General features: G+C 41.9%; 1 protein-coding gene across 3 annotated transcripts in view; it reads left to right on the forward strand.

Moving 5' to 3' along the window:
- Positions 1-16,408: 16,408 nt before the first annotated feature.
- TTC39C (tetratricopeptide repeat domain 39C) overlaps positions 16,409-18,410 on the forward strand; it is a 45,483-nt gene continuing 43,481 nt past the window's right edge. For 2 of the 3 annotated variants that reach the window (XR_008235232.1, XM_052787412.1), the window contains exon 1: positions 16,409-16,771. Coding sequence is in view for 2 of the 3 variants with exons in the window: in XM_052787412.1 (XP_052643372.1) it covers positions 16,626-16,771 (146 nt within the window). In the remaining variant the exon portion in view is untranslated. The remainder of the gene's footprint in view (positions 16,772-18,410) is intronic. The other variant, XM_052787413.1, reaches the window with a different exon arrangement.

An 18,410-nucleotide genomic window follows, 5' to 3' on the forward strand; every position in this document is an offset into this window, starting at 1 on the left:
GCAAACAGCAAAGATTTTTGCATCACAACCTGGAGCCAGTCCTGGATTTCAATTCCCTTCCATCTGATTTTTTTTTATCAGAAGTAGTTTTAATGCTGACAAGAAGAAATGAAAAATGTATAAAGACTTGAGTAAATGTAAGTTATAAGGATTAGTAAGTATTAATTCCAGTACAATCCTAATGCATAACAAAAAAGTAGAAAAGTCTCTCTGGTTTTAAGGTTCTTGGTGGTTGTTTTTTCCCCCGTTTCTTCAGTTGTATTGCTTCCGTAGAGTCAGGCTGTCACACATTGTTGGGACAATCAATAAAAGCCAGCTAGAGTTTCAGGTTTTGTACTTTAACATAGATAAATCTATATCAGGCTGATAAACACTTAGTAAAAAGCTTTTTGATCCTGAAGAGCCAGTGGATATTCTTTACAAGAGGAAAGAAGTTGTCCTGTTTAGATTAGTCTGATGAAGAATTCTTATTGAAGAAATCCACATGGACACTGAACTGTATTTCATGCATTGTCTGTTCTGTGCTTAGAATATTCTGAATTTTCTCACATAGGAAACAACTTCTGGAAAACAAGAGCCTGAATTTTCAAGTATTTCAAGTCATGAGTGGTAGACATAATTTCAATTTTAAAGATTCCTTCTCTTCAGGTTCACCAGGAAAGATCTTTGTTAAAGTCAAAATAAACAATTCCCCCAATACCTTTTATAGCAGACCAGAAGTGACTAAGTCTTGTAGTAAGATGAAAAGTTATGAGAATAAATAGCAATGTTAGCCTTGGGTAAACACCATGTCATGGTTTTTTTTTAATGTTAGAAGTAGTAGTTCCAAGGCTTTCATCATCCAAGTGTTGCCATTTGACAATAACTTCCATGGATTATTTACCTCCTTTGGCTATAGCATTTCAGGTGGACCCCTAGATCTATCAATTCCCATGTTAGAATAAAAGTAAATAACTCCCACAGGAGAGGCTTTTCCTGTCTTTTTTTATTCTCTAGTCATCTTTACTATTTGCTATTCAAGCCTTTAAGTGATACTAATATTTTCAATGGTAAAAAACTCTCAATTCCAGTGATCCTTTCTGAGCCTGCATTATTACTCATTGCTTGTGCAAAGGTATTACAGCTTGTATTTTGCTTCATTCACCAAAGAAATGCATATGTTAATGTCTGCTGGCAAGATTTTGCTATATGGTTTGTACCTCTTGAAATTCAAGCTTCTGAGGCAAGTTTTGAAAAGTTTAATGAAGAAGGATCAAATACAGCGTTCAATACACTGAGAGTGCACGGCTAAAAAACCCATGCTCTTTAACAGTGTGTTTAGATTGCCATAACAGCTCATCTGAATCCCAAATCAATTACATCAGGAGAGTAGAAGATTTCCTCTCTAGACTAAACCACATTGGTACTGCTGGCACCAAATCTCTCTCTTGTCCATGTAAGTATCAAGGGCAAAGGGTTCTCCTCCGGTTCATTTGGATTAGATTTAATAGGATCATGTTATCTGAGGTGAATGACACCAAGGTCTCTGAGTTCCCATTTATTATAACTACAAAACACAGCCAGATTAATGGGAGCTGAAAGACAGTTAGGAAGCCTAACACTGAGAACTGCAGGCAAATAAAATGAAATAGATCACAGGGCACTGTAGAAGGAAATATACATTCACTGAAGAAAAAGCATATATATACAAGGAAAACATTTTTCCTTTTCACTGCTTATAAATGATACTGTAACTTCAGTTTCTAAAAACAAAAGCTTCCAGTTAAAACTTCTTAACAGTCTTCCTGTATCTGAGCTTGAAGGTCTGTGCTTTTGTTACTGTGGAGCTTTCATGTAAAACATAGAGCCATTGACCTTTCATTCTGTCGGCAGCAAAATTAATTGGGTGAGTTAACTTTCTCTGGTTTTGTAACCACTTCTTTGGAGTCACCTGTGAGCCATTTCGTTTTAGCTCTCCCTCCTGCTAATAGCTTTGCCTCTTCTGGAGTCCTCTGGGAATTACCTGGTTTTTTTTCTCCCCTCTGCTTCCTTTCTGCCCCTTATAAAATAGCCTGGAAAATGTGGTCTTACTAAAAATGTTATAAATGCATTATGGCTTTATAATGAACTCTTGCCATGCTTTTTGCCTCTTACCATTCTCTTTGTGGTTTCCTCATTTAAAAAAAACACTACATCTTTCTCTAATGATGTAAGGAAATTCAGGGCACAATGGTCCAGTCTTCTGTAAATCTGTCTGTATTTTCTAAAAATACATTAAATGGATGTCCCTGGCAAAGGGAACTACTTTACGTTAAAGGGGATAGTGCCATAATACAATGTTATAGCTTCACTGAAGGCATTAAGACTGCAAGGCATAAGCATAAACCTCCTTTGTGCAGCTGGCCCAGACATCTCAAAAATGCAAGAGGCTGGTCATTGCCAGAGCTGCAATGAAGCATTCTCTGAGTATAAAGAATCGCAAGCAAAATAACCAGTGAGCCTTTATGTTCTGTCAATTTTGGGTATCCTCTGTAGCAATGAAACCACACTATGACCTGTTGTTCATATCATACTGTGTCTCCTGGTTTGCAGCTGATAGCATTCAAAATATATAAGATTTTTTTTTAACCACACTCCTATCATTACTTTGCACCGCAGCCAATTACTGTGTTTCCTACAGGTTGTTCTGAATCTGAAACGTATGTGAAATGTTCCATGAGACGTAGTTTCTTTGTTAAGATGTCACCTGCTCGTTGATAAAGATTGAGCACTGCTGCATTACTACACACAATAAAAAGACAGATAGCTGGCATGATCTTTTGTCTCTGTTCAGTTATATTTAAACTGGGAACAGCAACAGATTTCTCTATTGTGTGGGAACCTATGTCTAAGATTCCTGTCACAGGAGGACTATGCACTGGTAAGAATGAATAATTACATTCCTAGGAATGCCAGTACTTTATAAATTAATATGGAATAAGACTGTTAGAATTTAAATCCAGAAAGAACTGTACAGATCTGGTTTTTGAAGCCTGAAGATATAACTAAGAAAATAATTTTAAAGGATACAGAAATAAATGGCTCTGTGTCCAGCTCTTGCAGACACAGTTTTAATTAACAATGTGTTAATAACATAATAAGCTGAAATCTATGAGTATGAGATATCACTTAATAGAGGAGTTATATTGTTAGGTAACAGCACCTGCCATAAATCTTAATTCTAGATCCTTCTGATTACTTTCTGATCAGAATTACTGTCCAGATGCTACAAACCGAAGGAGTCAGTAATACACACAGATACCAATTCCTCTGGCTAAGGCAAGGGTTTCAACTAATAAAATTTACCTGAGAACAAGGTGTCAAATCAGTAATAAAGTTCTAACTTTCCCTTTGCTGTACTCACTTAAATCAAAGGTAATGACATACCCCTGAGGACAGTAACCTAAGCAGTAAAGAAGCTAAAGGCACTCTGGGCAATTCTCCAAGAAAACACGTAAGCATGATCCAAAGTTCAGTGGGTTAGTGGAAAGATCTAACCACTTCACAGGACTTTGGCTCACACACCTTATTAAAACGTGCAGAAAACCTTACATACCGTTTATAAAAAAACGTATTCAAAGGTATTGCTAAGGTTTATAGAGAATTGTTGTTGCAGATTAAATCTGTTTGTTATGTAATAAAGGGCAGGACACAGTCTCCAGAAAACCTAAGATAACCCTTTTTATGCAAATATACATAAATGGAAACTTTACAGAAAAGCAAAGGGTATTTGCATCAGCAATAGGAGTGGAAGCAAGGAGACCACGCAGATAAACCATTCTGCCTCATGAGTGTCAGTGGTGAAGGCAGTGCTGGGGGGTGGTCCTTCTGGGAATTTCATTATCCCTGCATGCAGAAGAGTAGGACCAATTTTGAACTGGTAAGTTGTATTTAGTCAGATGCTTGTAACTTGATATTGCCATGTTAAAGGAAGGAAATGTTCCCACTGCTGAGCCACTTAAGAGGACATATGATCACTGAATCTATGTATATTACATTTATCACAAAAGATAAAACGAATCAACATGATGTGTATACTCAGAACAAATTTAATTCAAAACAGACACCACAAAACCACTAATGATCATCCTTGTTATTTAATTAAAATGGAATGAATAGGTTAAATCTTCCAAAGAGACACTGAATGCCATCGAACAGATTAAAGGCCAGGTGCATGATCAGTGTAAATCAACATAGCTCTATTGTTCCTGGATTTGGGCTGATAAGAGAAAAGGATCTAGTTGTGTTTGTGTGGCTTATTGTTTTTAAATGTTGGGAACACAATGGATAGATCTTATGAGAAGGACTTTGTTACAAAGGGGTAAAATAAAGAATGTTTCAATTCACTTTCTTTGAAAAAATACTGTGTTTTTTTAACAGCACAAAAAAAAAATGCCTAAAAAAAATAATGCGAGCCTAGAGGATGGATAGAAAGAAAAAGACTTTGTAGTTGAAGAAGGAAAGGTACATAAGGAAAAGTAAGCCTTGACTGCTCAGAGACAACTTACCTTGCCAAGGGTAATGTCTACAGGAGAGAAGCTAGTTAGAAACTGATGACTTTTAGCTTGACTGGCCAATTTCAGGCTATGTGGTCGTGGCAAGGAGCCTAGCCACTGCTCCCTTCCAACCCGAGGCTCAGTGCTATGCTCTGCCGGGCAGCTCCTGCAAGCCTGCATGGCATGCAGGGTGCCCCAGCCCACTCTGCAGCCCAGGCTCTGCCTGCTGCAGGGGTGGGTGCCTGCCTGCACCCCTTCCCCGGTATTGCCCTGGCAGGGGAGCTGGGGGGAACAGCTTTTCTCAGGCTTCACCTCCCCTCTGACCAGATGCTCAGCCTGTGAACTCACAAATCTCTGTCTACGCTGCGGAGTTCAGAAAAATGGTAGGCCGGACTGAGCATATGACAGGAAGGGAATTAATAGCACGAAGCTGCCACTCCTGGCCCCTTTTATTTTACTCTCTGACCCTTTTTCTTTCATTTGTTGTACTTAGTATAATGGAAGGGAACATCTGGACTCTAGTGACAGCAAACCAAATTTGCATGCATATAGCAGATAATTAAGCACGTGTCTATCTGCAGCTGCAAACAGCAATTAGTCATAAGATAGCTTTCCACACCCCTTCCTGCCTATTCTGTTTCCCTCAGAGGGCCCTCTCACCCATGCATCGCTGAGAGGCACTGAGCGCTGGCCTCCTTTTTATTTGTGAAGGCAGTTGTACAGCTGAGCTTAAACCCTCCAGTATAACTTTGACTAGGGTGAACTTCCTCTGATACATCAATCAATTCCTGGTAGAAACTGCTTTCTGCATAAGACATGATGCAAGTGACCCAAATCCAAACACCTGTGTCTGCATCCCAGCTTAGCTGGGGCTATAAGCAGGTTTTGTTCCCAGTTCTTCCTCTCAGATCTCAGGAAACTGAGCTCTGGAGAGTTGTTTCTGACTGCTGATATTTTCCAGGGCTGACCCTTGCCTCTCTGCAGTTGCCCAAAGCAAATACTGGCTTCTCTACCCCCTGCAGCTATAAAAAAAGTTTACATCTGCCCTACAGTTTCCACCCCAGGCCTATTGAGGGCATATTATAAAATCTTATCATGTCAAGTAAATATGTATATCCTATGCCTGTCTTTTCAGTTGTAGGGAGTCCCCTGGCAATGAAGCCATAGGTAGCATTTTGTCCCATAGGATAGGTGTCCTCATTTCTCCTGTAATAGAGTCAAATTTTCTAGAAACAAATTTCTAGTTCGGTGAAAACCAAAGATTGCATTGCATATTTCTAAATTTCAGCTTCTGGCATCGTAATTTTTAAGTTATCTGTATGCTAAATCGGAGTGTAGTAATAGGGCAGGCTTCAGCTAGGGTAGGCACAAGTTGGAGAAGAAAGGGCTGGAGTGTGATCAAAGGGATCACTGTGTCTCGAGGAGGGATTAGATTCAATGGAATGGCTTCACAATCTGGACAACAGTGATTATTCCATGTGGCCCTTTGCATTCGCTCATTGTATAAGCGAGCTGCCTTATCAAGGCTTTTGTTGAGGTAAGAGTCTTATACCTACCTAATGATCTCTGCTGGAGAGTTCCTGCGCATGTTTGATAACGTTCTTGTGTATAACTTGCAATATTTCCATTGCATTTACTTGTGTGTTAATAGTATGTAGGCATTCCCAGCTATAACAAATTCATACAAATGACAAAGTATTTGCATCAAGTAGTTGTTTGAAAATATAACTGCAGCCTTCAGAAACTTATGGAAGCCCAAAGACCTGTTTCAAAACAAAAGTTTGTTTTTCATATAGGTAATATGAAGTCTCCTGTGTTTCAGCGGGGAATATCAATGTAGGTTTTTTGTGAATGTCCTGTAACTGCAATGCACAAAACAACCCTGGCTGGCACCAACAAGCACTGTAACACTGTCACATGCATCTGCATTTCAGGCATAGCTGTGCTTATGGAAGCGCATTCCACCACCAAATCCAGACAAAAATGTTAAGGCTTTTACTGTTAGGATAGGTGTACTCATTATTTTTCATTTGGGACCCACAGAAAGTTAAAAAGTATGTATGTGGACCTACTTGATTTTAAGCAAATGGAATGGCTAGACAGACTTGCATGCCTATGAAATTGGCCAGTAGCGCTGGTACTTGCTATGTAACACCTACTTGACTTCAGTAAGACCCATAGCATTTGTGGAGTATATGGTTACTCATCTCACAACTTAAGTTATATTAAAATTGGCTATCTAGTCTAGGCTCTCCTTCTATAATCAATGGAGGGGGGTTAGTTATCCCCCCCCAAAACCACACCCACACACCATCTTAAACATATGTCATAAGAGGACATGGCAGCAGCCAACGCAGCCCTGGGCTCCGAGCAGAAGCCACTGAAGTAATTGGCTGAAGATAGATGCAGTGCTTGATTACACTTTAGTCCTCAGGAATAATTAGACCACCTTACAACCTAGCTATAGAAATACCATTGTGCAGTGTTGTCAGCAGGCCTCAGTGAAGAAAGGGACAAGCCACAGGGAATTATCTCCTCCTTTCAATTACAGGGAAAATTTGTCATTATAAATGCTTTTGTCACTCACCCTTTTCAGTATTGAGTTACCCAAACATAGTGTGGTTAGCTCCTGGCATCTCCATGTTATGATGCTGTGACTCATCATGATGATAAGACAGTGCTTGGATCTATGACAGTAGATTTGCCAGCATTTCTTCACCTTCTTATTTTTTGGTGTCTTGGTGCTACCACTGGAAGAAATCTCTGTTGAACTCATGGCTTTTGTGATAAGCTGGACTCATTGGTGGGCTCATATATTTCTTCTTAGTCTCTACCTTAGACCAAGGAAACTAAAATATATGAACTATTTTTTCTGTGCTTTGTATGATTTGAAGCTTGAGAACCTAAGAAGAAAATGTAGGCTGAACCCCAAGTGAAAGGCATATAAAATAAAGAGATGTGAGATAGAATGTGTATTTACATGTACTTGTGTACTTACAACCCCTCTAAAAATAGGTAAGTGCAAGAGCGATTAAAATGAAAGGAATGGAAAGAAAAAGAGAGGAATGCTTGCTGGATGAATTGCAGCAGAAAAAAAGCATTTGAGAAAAATGCTAATGGAATAAAAAATGGGAAAGTGCACTGAGATAATAAAAGATTATTTCTCCTTGTGCTATGTCTGGAAGAGGAACTCTGACAAAATGGCCTGCAGTAAAAGCACAGCTTTTCTCACTGTATTATCCTGGTTATTGCTGTGCGTAACTCATAATGACTAAAATTATGCATCTCAATTCAAGATGTTTGCCTGGTATGCAGCTCTCAGCCTCACTAAATGCTGTTGGTAGAACAATAAATAGTGAGTCAGTACAGAATAAGTCATCCAATACGTGGTTTTAAAAGGCACTGTGCTGTTTAAGGGCAGGAGTGCTTTCAGAATCCAAATACACTTTAAAAAGAGGAGGGTTACTAAATTTGTTATTTGCTGTTACTTTAATAAAAATCTTGTTGCATGTTAAGATTTGTAAGTCAGTCCTGTGGTTACCATTACATGCACACAGAATCTCGACTTTGCCATCTCCCTTTATCTGCAATGCAGCGTTTCAATTGCAGAGCTGTCACTTCCCATAGTGGGAACTGATTCTGGTAGTCACTGCTTGGAGGAATCTTTAATTCTCAGGAGTGTTTCCCAATTCACATACCTTGATTAACAAGTGCCCAAATAGGTACATTTTATAAACCAATTCAGACAGAGTACATATTCCAAATAAATGGCCTAAGTTTCCAGAAGTGGAAGAATGGGAAAACCTAATGGTAAGCAAAAGGAGAAATAACTTATTTTAGAGGATAGGAGCCTTGGTCAACTGCATGCTGCTTATTTCATTAAGTACCAGGAGATAACACACACATTCCTGGTTTTGCTTAATTTCATTATGGAACTGTCAACTCAAAATCTAGTTGGTCAAGCATCAGCTTCCAGTCTCTTAAAATTCTCTTTTAAATTAAATGTCAGATACAGAAAATAATCTCACCAAATGACAAATGTCTATTTTTTTATGTCTGCTTTATAGTTTTAACACATCAAAATGTGAAGAATCTGCCATTCATATAAACTGACAGTCCATTCACATAAACTAATATTTATGACTATAGAACAACAAATTAAGGCAAAGAAGACTAGAATGAAGATTATTTAAGCACGTGGCTCTATTTAGCTGTTGCTTCTAGATAATGCTGTAACCTGAGTGTATATAAATATACATACTACCTGAATACACCCTTAACAGATGATCCCTTAACTTTAGGTTTATACAAATAGACACGATGACTTTGCCTGCAAATTAAATAGTTCTCTAAAATGGTACAACTAGTTATTTTCTAGAGTGAGCAGCAAAAGTGTTCAGACCAAAGCATAAGTTTCACAGATGAAAAGCTAGTATCCAGAAATAAAAACTTTGATATCTGGGGTAGCATCTGCCTCTTAACAGGTTTTTTAAGCTTTTTCCTGTCTTATGATACATGCTGCAGATTATACTCCTTCTTTTAAAAGCCTTTTGCCATGTCTAAGTGTGCAAGCCTCACAGAAAAGTTTTGTAAAGAACAGAGCACTATGTTCCAGAAGACATGATTAAACTCCCAAAACATAAGGAACTGAAATAATCAAGGACAAAGATATCAATAGCTAAGACAGTGTATATGCAAGGGAAGAAGCTCACCATCTTTGTAGGCATAGACACTGCTGACAGAGCTGCTCAAATGAACATACTCTGTGTGGTCTATTCCAGTTACAGAAAGTCAAGATGCTTTAGTTTGAGGCAGTCATAGACTACTGAATGCCTTGATGTAGCATAGCCACCAATGTTAATGCACAAAATTATTGTGCATTACAATCCCATCAATAGATACGAGAACCAATGCATGAACAATTTCAGTGGCTTGCTGAAAGACACAGGTGAGGCAAGGTTTCCTTGACTATCAGGTGGCGATGGTTTCTTAGACCTTGAAGTGGTACTCCCACCTACAGGCCTACAGCAAAAAGAAAATGTGAAAACAGGACAAAAGGGACATCTGCACAAGAATCCACTGTTAGCAGCTTTTACTAATGCCAGGAGGGAGAGATTCACAGCTCTGCCACGGCTGCTTCGTAATCTCCCTCTGCCTCTCAAGCTGAGCTCTCCGCTGCCTTCAGTACCCAACCATCAGCCCACCAGGTCTTTCATTCATTCCTTTCTGTTTACCTCAACTACTGGTCATTGCAGCTGTGATTATCTTTCAAAGCAAAGAGCGTAAAGCTAGGTCACATAGCTTTGCCTAGTCTCTTCTAGATGATTACCAGGACAATCTGTCTACATAAACTTGTGTTTTATGTCACAAAAACCTCTTGTCAATGGGGTCTGCTGACTTTTTTTTGTCACTAGAATTTTAAACAAAATATTCCCTGCTCTCAGGCTAGGAAAAAGGAGAGGGGCAAGAAGCGCAGATTTCAAAACTGAAAAATAAACACAATGTCTAACATGGCCAAAATAAAACCTCTGCAGCTCAATAGAGGCCATTCCATTTTTATAGTGAAGGACTGAGGAATAAGCTAGTGAAAAATGTTAAGATGCTAAATATAAACCACATATAATGCCAAAAGTCCCAAATGGAAGTTGAAAAGTACAAATGTTGCTGACAAGTAATCTTTAAATAATCTCATTTCAAATCTCATTATGCATCAAGCTGCTTGACACCTGTGAGAAAATATTTACTGCTAAACTAGTAAAAGAAAAATAAGCCTTAGCAAGATATTATGTTTAATACAGTCCAAAAAGTACGTCCTACAAGGATTTTTGATTATTTTAAATTACAAGGACTGGGGGCGAACACTAACACAAAGGGGCTTTATTGAGGCTGATATGTGTGCCACAGATTATCTGTGGCCTTGCTGACTACTCATTTCTCATCATAAGCTTGAAGGTACAAAGGCACATCCTCAGTAACTGGGAAAATGATTTGTTGGTGAATGCTATACATATAGTTAGATACATGTGCATGTATATAGAGGAATATATAGAGAAAAATCCTTCACAAATGCATCTGGTCTGTGAAATAGCTTCATGCACAAATGAAAAATGCAGGAAAACTGAAGGGACCCTCCAAAACAGATCAGCAAAAAGGTTTAAAATTTATGGCCTGCTTGTGAAAGGTCAAAGTGAATGGGTTGTTATTTGTTCTAAAAAGTGAAAGACTAAGGGGGCCCCAATCAAGATCCCATAATATAGAAACAACGGTATTGTGTGAGACAAATAATGTTTATATTTTCCAGTTTGGGCAAGACAGCCTACCTCACTCTCCATACACAAAACCATTAAGCTCACCTGTTTTAACTTGCTATTACCCCCTGCTTCTATAACAAAGATGCAATCAATTGTTTTCATTGCTCACTGGAGCAAGCACAACAGGGAAAATTAATCTGCAGACTCTCCATACTGAAAAGATTTTAAGGACATTTAGAGAAAGATTTGTCTTTTACGATCTAGATTAATTTGTTCTGACTCCCCAGAAAGGACTGGGCTAGAACTGGTGGATTTCTGGCAATCACTTTGGGCTTTACATTTCATGCTCTCTAGCAATACAGAGCAGGTATTTTTACAACCAAATGCAGATCTGAACTCTGTAGAAAGTCATTCCTCTGAAAGTAAAACATTTTAAATTGGCTCTTAAAAATTCAAATAGGATGATTATTTTGTGTGGAAGTTTTTCCAATTAATTTTCATAAAACAGGCCAGCATGTGGCTGCTGCCTGAACAGAGCAGCTGTTAGTATTTAATACTTGTGTATTGCTTTGTTTTCTCCAGAACTGTGTGCATATGTTTGGCCATTAGTACCTTCTGGGAAAAAAAACCCCAACACTAAAAAGCTCTGTCATTTAGCATCCTTTATAAAGTAAAAATTACACACCTTCATATGCTTCAGTAAAAATAACTCTGTGTGACTGCACATGAATTTATCCCATTATATGACTGATCATATATTGGGCCCAGAGCAACAATAAGTGCGGATAAAAATAAACATTATCATATATAATCAAAATATGAAAAAATATATGAAATTGCTCTTACTTGCTCTGTCTCATCTTTACTTTCCTTTTTGAATTTCCAAGAACTTTACCTGCTCTGACCCAGCCATCTCTGTGATTTCTCTGTGTAGAAATGCCACAGCACAGCCCTTGGTACAGACTAGATGAGAGCAGCTACAAAGGAGTGCTCAAGAGACCAGGATGGAGAGATCAGTCACTTTCCATCTGATAGCTCTCCATACACAAAAGGCTTCCTGCGAAAAATAGGCAGGGAAAACAGAAAGCTTGTGAGAGGAAGGAGTAGTTGATTCCGGAGTAAAAAGTCCACTGCAACAAATGGCAGTTATTCTTCTAATTGTTATTACTGTAACGCTCTTTAATCAGAGGAAAGGGTCACAAGACTTAACTTCAGTATCCTTGGAATACTTTGGATGGAGAGGCTCATTGAGCCTGTTTTGTTTTACCAGGATACGTATACATACTCCTTCTCTATTGACAGAACAGACAAGTCATTTCAATAGTCATTTCATGTGTGTGTCCTTAGGCGGGATTTAGCCCTTAAAATGAGAATGCATATTAATAGGAAAATGTGGAGAGCCAGCTCTGAAGATTAGCTTGGCTTTGTAGTATTGCTTAGTTGCTGTGCTGTATGGAAAATGCATGATGATAACAGATGTAGAGCTCACCACTCATAAATATTTAAGTAACAAGACACAATAGGCAGGCACCTTCATTGTTGCAAAAGTCAGAGGTACAGTGTGAGGTACAAAGCCCAAGAATGAGTGGCTTTAGCTACTTTAAAAGTACATTTCCTTAGAAATGTATTTGGGAACACTTTTTTTTTCTTACCAAATACAATATATTCAGAAAGGGAAGACACTCTCATTTATGTATACACTAGCCATTATTGGCCATCACCGATACAGATAAGACCCCTCTGACAGCTGGTGTGGAAAAGATAGCTATACCCTGGATTGTAACACCCCTTCATAACCAACAATAGGACTACACCTGATACTTAGAATAGCAAATCCTCAAAAGGCATTCAAAATTACAGGAGTGGATTCTGTAGGTTTCTGCCTGAGACTGAAAAAGTATGGGAGATGTCTTTATGATTTTAACTAGTATTTTCAACACTTTATATACATACAGTCATGCTTTCTGCAACAGAGGAAAAAAAGTTAATTCCATTCTGAAGGATTTTACTTCTTTCTACTTAAACGAGCAGTGATTTTAATTTAATTGCTAATGATCAAATATTCTAAATCCGCTGCTGAAATTTCATCTTCATCTTTAAAAGTGTAAATTGTACCAGGCTTATTGAGGTGTTCCAGGACAGTAGAGTTTTGGAACAAGATAGGTAAAAAGAAACCCAGCAAAATCAGATTTAGGGCACTCTGAGATGGAAGCAAGGGGTTAGATTGCCTCATCCAGACAGAGTGGAGAAGGGCCCTGGGACAAGTGGGACCTAGTTTACAGAGTATGAAAATTATATTAAAGAAAATATGAATATAGGCCTGTTCTTGTTTTTAACTCTTTTCTCTCTGATGCTTTAGATAAATCAATATGCTTTTCTGTAATAATTTATTCCCTGCTACTTCAACTTTTGTCATTCTCTGTAGCTCATGGAGTTTATAGTAGGGCTAAATTCCAATTAGACTTGCAGGGGAAAAACACCAATGAAAAGCAATTTTTGACTCAGGACCAGCATAAGAAGATGATGACTTGCAGGACTTCTCCCTGTCAGAAAGACAGGGCAGAATTTTGGAAAGCTTGTCAAAGGGAAGAGCAATTGAGTATTCAAAGGTATGGGCTATCTTGAACATCAGTGTCCTGCAGAGGGGCTATAAAACCACCACAATTCTGTATCTCTTATAGGATGTGAATATTGTTGCCACTTTGCCTTTTATCTGCCTAACAACTTCTGGGAAACGAGAGTAAAGGTCTTGGAAATTTTAGGCCAGTTAATTTATTAGAAGTACAATTCTTGCTCACCATCAGTAACTTTATTGTCCTTGAGTAATTACAAACCAGTTGCTTCAATCTGTTTTCATAAGAGAGAGGTAACATAGGCCACAGTAGCATGGGTTATTCAACACTGCACTGCAGCAAGCTGTGAGGCAAGGGAAAAGCTGGCCAGCAACTGGCCCCTCCGCTGAAATTGTTGGCTGATGACTGCCTACTGTGCTGATGATAGTATGCTACGAGGAATTAAAAAAAAAAAAACAAACAAGAAGGAAGACGTTTAGAGTGTTGGTAGACTAGGAAGTAAATACAAGCTTTGATGAGCAAGTACAAGTCATCTATGTAGCTCTGTTCACTGTGGTTTTTAAGGCCATTTTAAGCAGGCTGAATCAGCAGTACCACATCCTCCGTGTGAATCAAACTAACTGTAACCCATCAGAGGACTTCATCTGCTGTTACAGGACAGGCAGGGAGACTTACAGCCCTGCTGATTTCAAATCCAGTTCTGCAGGAAAATGCAGTTCCAGTGCAGTTCACAACAAGGGCACTAATAAAACTGCTGCTGCTCAGCTGTTGAAGTCAAACTGCAGATGTCATACTGCTTCATTACTGGTGTTTAAATGCGTTACTTCTCTACTTGAGCAGTCGAAATGCAGTTTTATTCTGCCATTTTTTTCCGTAGATTTATAGGTGTGTTTCTGGAGAGTTAATTTAGCTATTCACATCTTGAGTTTCAAAATTAATAGCTAGCTACCAGATAGTTACAAAAGCATTTGTTACAGAAAACAGATTATCAGTGCCAGCCCTGAGCAAGGTCTGGAGCAACTGGGTGCTAGAAAGAAGATCACAAAGAATTCTAGCTCCTTGTGCATGGAGCCAAAAAGCTGCAGAGACCACACAGCCCTGCTACACTGTTATTCAAACACAGGGGCTAGGAAATAGGAGTCCAACTTTGGAGAAACAGAGTAGGTGTTTCACAAAGGACTTGGCTCTTTGCTGCTCCTCAGAAATGGTACTTGGATATAGGAGTTAGCCTTCTCTATGCCAAGTTCTCAGGGAATCCATAAGAAGATTCATTGCTTCTTGATCAAATCAATTACATATGACTAAGGGAAAGGATGTTATAAACCACTCCACCATGAATCCCTACCCACAGAATCCTGCATGGGAGATAACCTTACAGAAATAATTTTTTTCATCTGGAATGCAGCATCTTGCACACACCTGAAAGAGAGAATAAAGGTGGTGAAACTGCAACCTGCAACTTCCTTTTAGCAAGGCTGCTTGAATTTCTGGAGTCCAAATTTCACAAATAACCTGCAAATACATGGGAGAACACATTATTCCCCATTCATGCTGTGCTGACTTCCTACAAGCCCTTGAGGATTTCTAGGCTGTGTAGATCATGCTGGTTTGGAGATGTGCATTGTAACGGAAGGCATGTTCTCTTTAAACAGCCCTCTGAATATCCACCTCTGCTCAGTAAGATGGAGCTGCTGGGAATCAGCCAAAGGGCCCAATGCACACCTGACAAATTTCAGAAGCTTGCCAGCATTACACAATCTTTGCCTTTCAAAAAGTATTGTCTCGAGAGGTTTTTGGTACAGAGTATTTCCCGAGCAGGTGGTAGCAATTCCCACAAGGCATGTACAGAAATATTGTGAAATATTGCTACTTGATTCACAGAAAGACGCATGGTTTTCTTGACAGGGAAGAGGTGTTGCTACTAAAAGTAGAGTGTGGTCCCATTCTTTTATATGCTAGCAAGGGTGGGGGGAGGGAAGTCTGTTCCTTAAATTTTGCAAGAGCAGCTGTGGCACTGTCCTAACTGACAGGAAGCTAGACCAGGTTGTAGGCATTGGCCTTTGCAGACTTTGCCTTCACCTAAATTTAAGTGCATCAAAGAAAGCCTCTTCCTACAAAGGAGGGTGAAACAATGTGGGCGTATTTTCAGTGTCCAGGTACTTGGCCATTTTGGGTTGGAATGGATACATTTACGCAAGTGTACTTTCTCACCCATCCTGTGTTTGGAAACACCTGCCAGACTAACCTGTATCTGAGGGAAACTTGCAAAATACTGATTTTTGCTGTCAGTGTCACAGGCAAATTCACATTGCTGCTAATGGAGGTAGGTGTCAAGAGTTAGGGAGTAAATTCCTAGAAACTCTACAGTAGTTTCCCAGACTTGCACTGGGGAGGTCACAAAGTCACCATTGTACAAACGAGGTACTTCAGTCTCTGTGTTAGTGACCTCGGTCACTGACTAAAATCACTTAAAAAAAAAAACAACACTTCCCTGAAAAGGGAAAGCTGCATTACCAAAGGAGGAGTTCGTTACTTCACACCCAAGGCCCGGCTGCGGCCCCCAGCTCCGCATCCCGCCCGTGAGAAACCCCAGGGCTGTGGGGACCCCGCCTGGCGGGAGGGCAGCCCCCCCCCCCCCCCCGTGCTGCGTCCACCAGCGCGGCGAGCAGAGGCGTGCGGGGCGGAGGGAAGACGCACCGAGGGAAAAAAACCTGAAGAGGGACAAACCAAGCAAGCTCCACACACAAATTCCCTCCAAGCCGGGCATCAACGCCTGCCTGCCTGCCTGCCTCCCGGGCTCACCGTGCCTTCCTCGGTGCCAGGGGGCCGGCGTCCCCGGGCACAGGACGAACGAGGGCGGCCGAGGGCTCCGCGGCGGAGTGAACCCGCGCCATCGCCCACCCAAGCACCGCCGCCAGAGGAGCCGCCCCGCGGCCGTTACACCCCCCGGCCCCTCGCCCGCTGGCCGCACCGCCCGCTGCCGCGCATGCGCGGCCCCCTCGGCGCCTGCGCGCTGGGGAGCGAGGCGGGCGCCGCTGCTTTTGGAGGGCTTGCGGGCGCGAGGCGGCTGCCGCGTCGCCGCAGCGCGGGCGGGGGGAGCGCGGCCCGGCGGCGGGCACCGTGTTCGCGCCTCCGCGGGCACCGGGCGCCCCCGGCTGCTCCCTCCGGGCACGCCGAGGCAGCACCGAGCCGCCCGGGAAGGGGCGGCGGGTGGGTAGATACATAGATAGATAAATAGGTGGGTAGGTACGGGAGACCCGGCTGCGTCCTGCTGCCTCCTCGTCGTCATGGCTGGCTCGGAGCAGCCGCCCCCGCGGCGGGAGGATGGGGAAGCCCCGCTGCCCATCGAGGACGCGGAGCTGGCGCTGGCCGGCATCAACATGCTGCTGAACAACGGCTTCCGCGAGTCCGACCAGCTCTTCAAGAAATACAGGTAACCCCCGGCGCCCCCTCCGCCGACCGCTCCCCGGGCGCCCCCCTCCGCCCGCCGGCGGCGGCGGCGGCGGCCCGGCCTCCGCGCACCTGTCCCCGTCACCCACCTGCGCGGCCGCGCCGGCCCCGCTCTCCCCTCAGGCGGCCGCCCCCGGCGGGCGGTGAGCGGGCGGCGAGCGGGCGGCGGAGCCGTGAGGCGCGGAGGGCCCCGCGCCCTGGGCAGGAGGGCTTGGCGCCGGCAGCTTGGCCCTGGCCCTGGCCCGGCTCCTGGGAGCGGGGCGGGTTGGCGCCCGCGGTTGCCGCCTCGGTCTGCGCTGTGGCGGGGAGGGGGCACGCGTGCTTCGCCCTCCTGGCGCTGGGCGAGAGGCTGCAGATCCGCTTCGCTCGCGGGGTCGCTGTGGGGCGGCGTGCGGCTGCGGAGGGTGCCTGTCGCCCTGCCGAGGGGGTGGGGAAGGGCCGGGCAGGGGTCGCCGGGTCCCTCGGTAACACCGGCTGCCTTTCGCTGACGTGCGTGAGTAAACACACACGTGGGCCTGGAGAGGTTTCCTGGGGGGTTTCGCTCCGATGCTCGTATGTGATCCGATGGTGGTTTCAGCCCACAAAACAGCGACAAAAGGTCCTTGAGCGCTACTGTGATTATCTCCAGGCTGTGAGATTATGTTCATAATTCCCACATACATCATGTCTACTTAATGCACTTGACACGTGCGTTAAAGTAGTCATCCGGTAGGAATGGCATTAACACAACTGTGTAAGTCAGTCTTAAAGAAAAGATTGCCTATACCTGTCTTTGCTTTTTGTCTGAGGACTAATGCGTTCCACCCAAGCTTGAGCTGCTGTAATTGCGCATACGTTCTGAATAATTAATATGTACTATACTGCTGTTGTCTGTACGATTCAAAAAGACTTTGATTGACTTAAAATAGCACTTCATAGTGATGGTGTACTTAAGTACTTAAATCTTATTTACAAAAAGGATGTTTGGAGGTAGAGTGGGGGGAGCGAGACAAATTAAGAAAACTCCCCTTAATAATAATGGAATAATAACTTCACTGTGTACCTGCCACAGTCTACTATTAAACATGTCATTCTGTCTTTAGTCTATACTGCTATGTTACATACACAATACTGTTTTGTAGAACTAACTGGAATATTGCAGGTGACAAGTAAGGTCCCCACTGTGCATTCCTGACATGCATAACACGCAGCTCACATTCATATGAAGTTGCACCCTATGCGTTACTTATTTCTTGAGTTTTGTTGGAGTCATCAGTGTTCTAGGTATCTAAGGAACCTGTTGGTTTTGGTTGCTTGTTTTGGTGTTGCATTTTTTTTTTTTAAGGTGGCAGTTAAGGAACACTTGATGAGGTGTCCTTTCCTCCACTTTTGGTTGTGTTGTGCTGTTGCTTTCTCTCAGTAGTGTGATCTGGAAGTAGTCTAGGAATTCTAATATGTGATGCTTCTTATGTTGTATAGTAGTGCCAGGGACTAAAATTATTGAGATTCCCATTTTCAGAATGCAGTTTAATCGTCTCTTGAAAGGGTGACTAATGATCTCTTTTGCAAATTGTTCTCTTGGTTATCTAGAAGGTTTATTACTAAGGATTTCTTAGATGCAGAAATTTATCTGTTTTTTTCCA

This window comes from Harpia harpyja, chromosome 5, assembly GCF_026419915.1.
Source record: "Harpia harpyja isolate bHarHar1 chromosome 5, bHarHar1 primary haplotype, whole genome shotgun sequence".
Lineage (NCBI taxonomy): Eukaryota > Metazoa > Chordata > Aves > Accipitriformes > Accipitridae > Harpia > Harpia harpyja.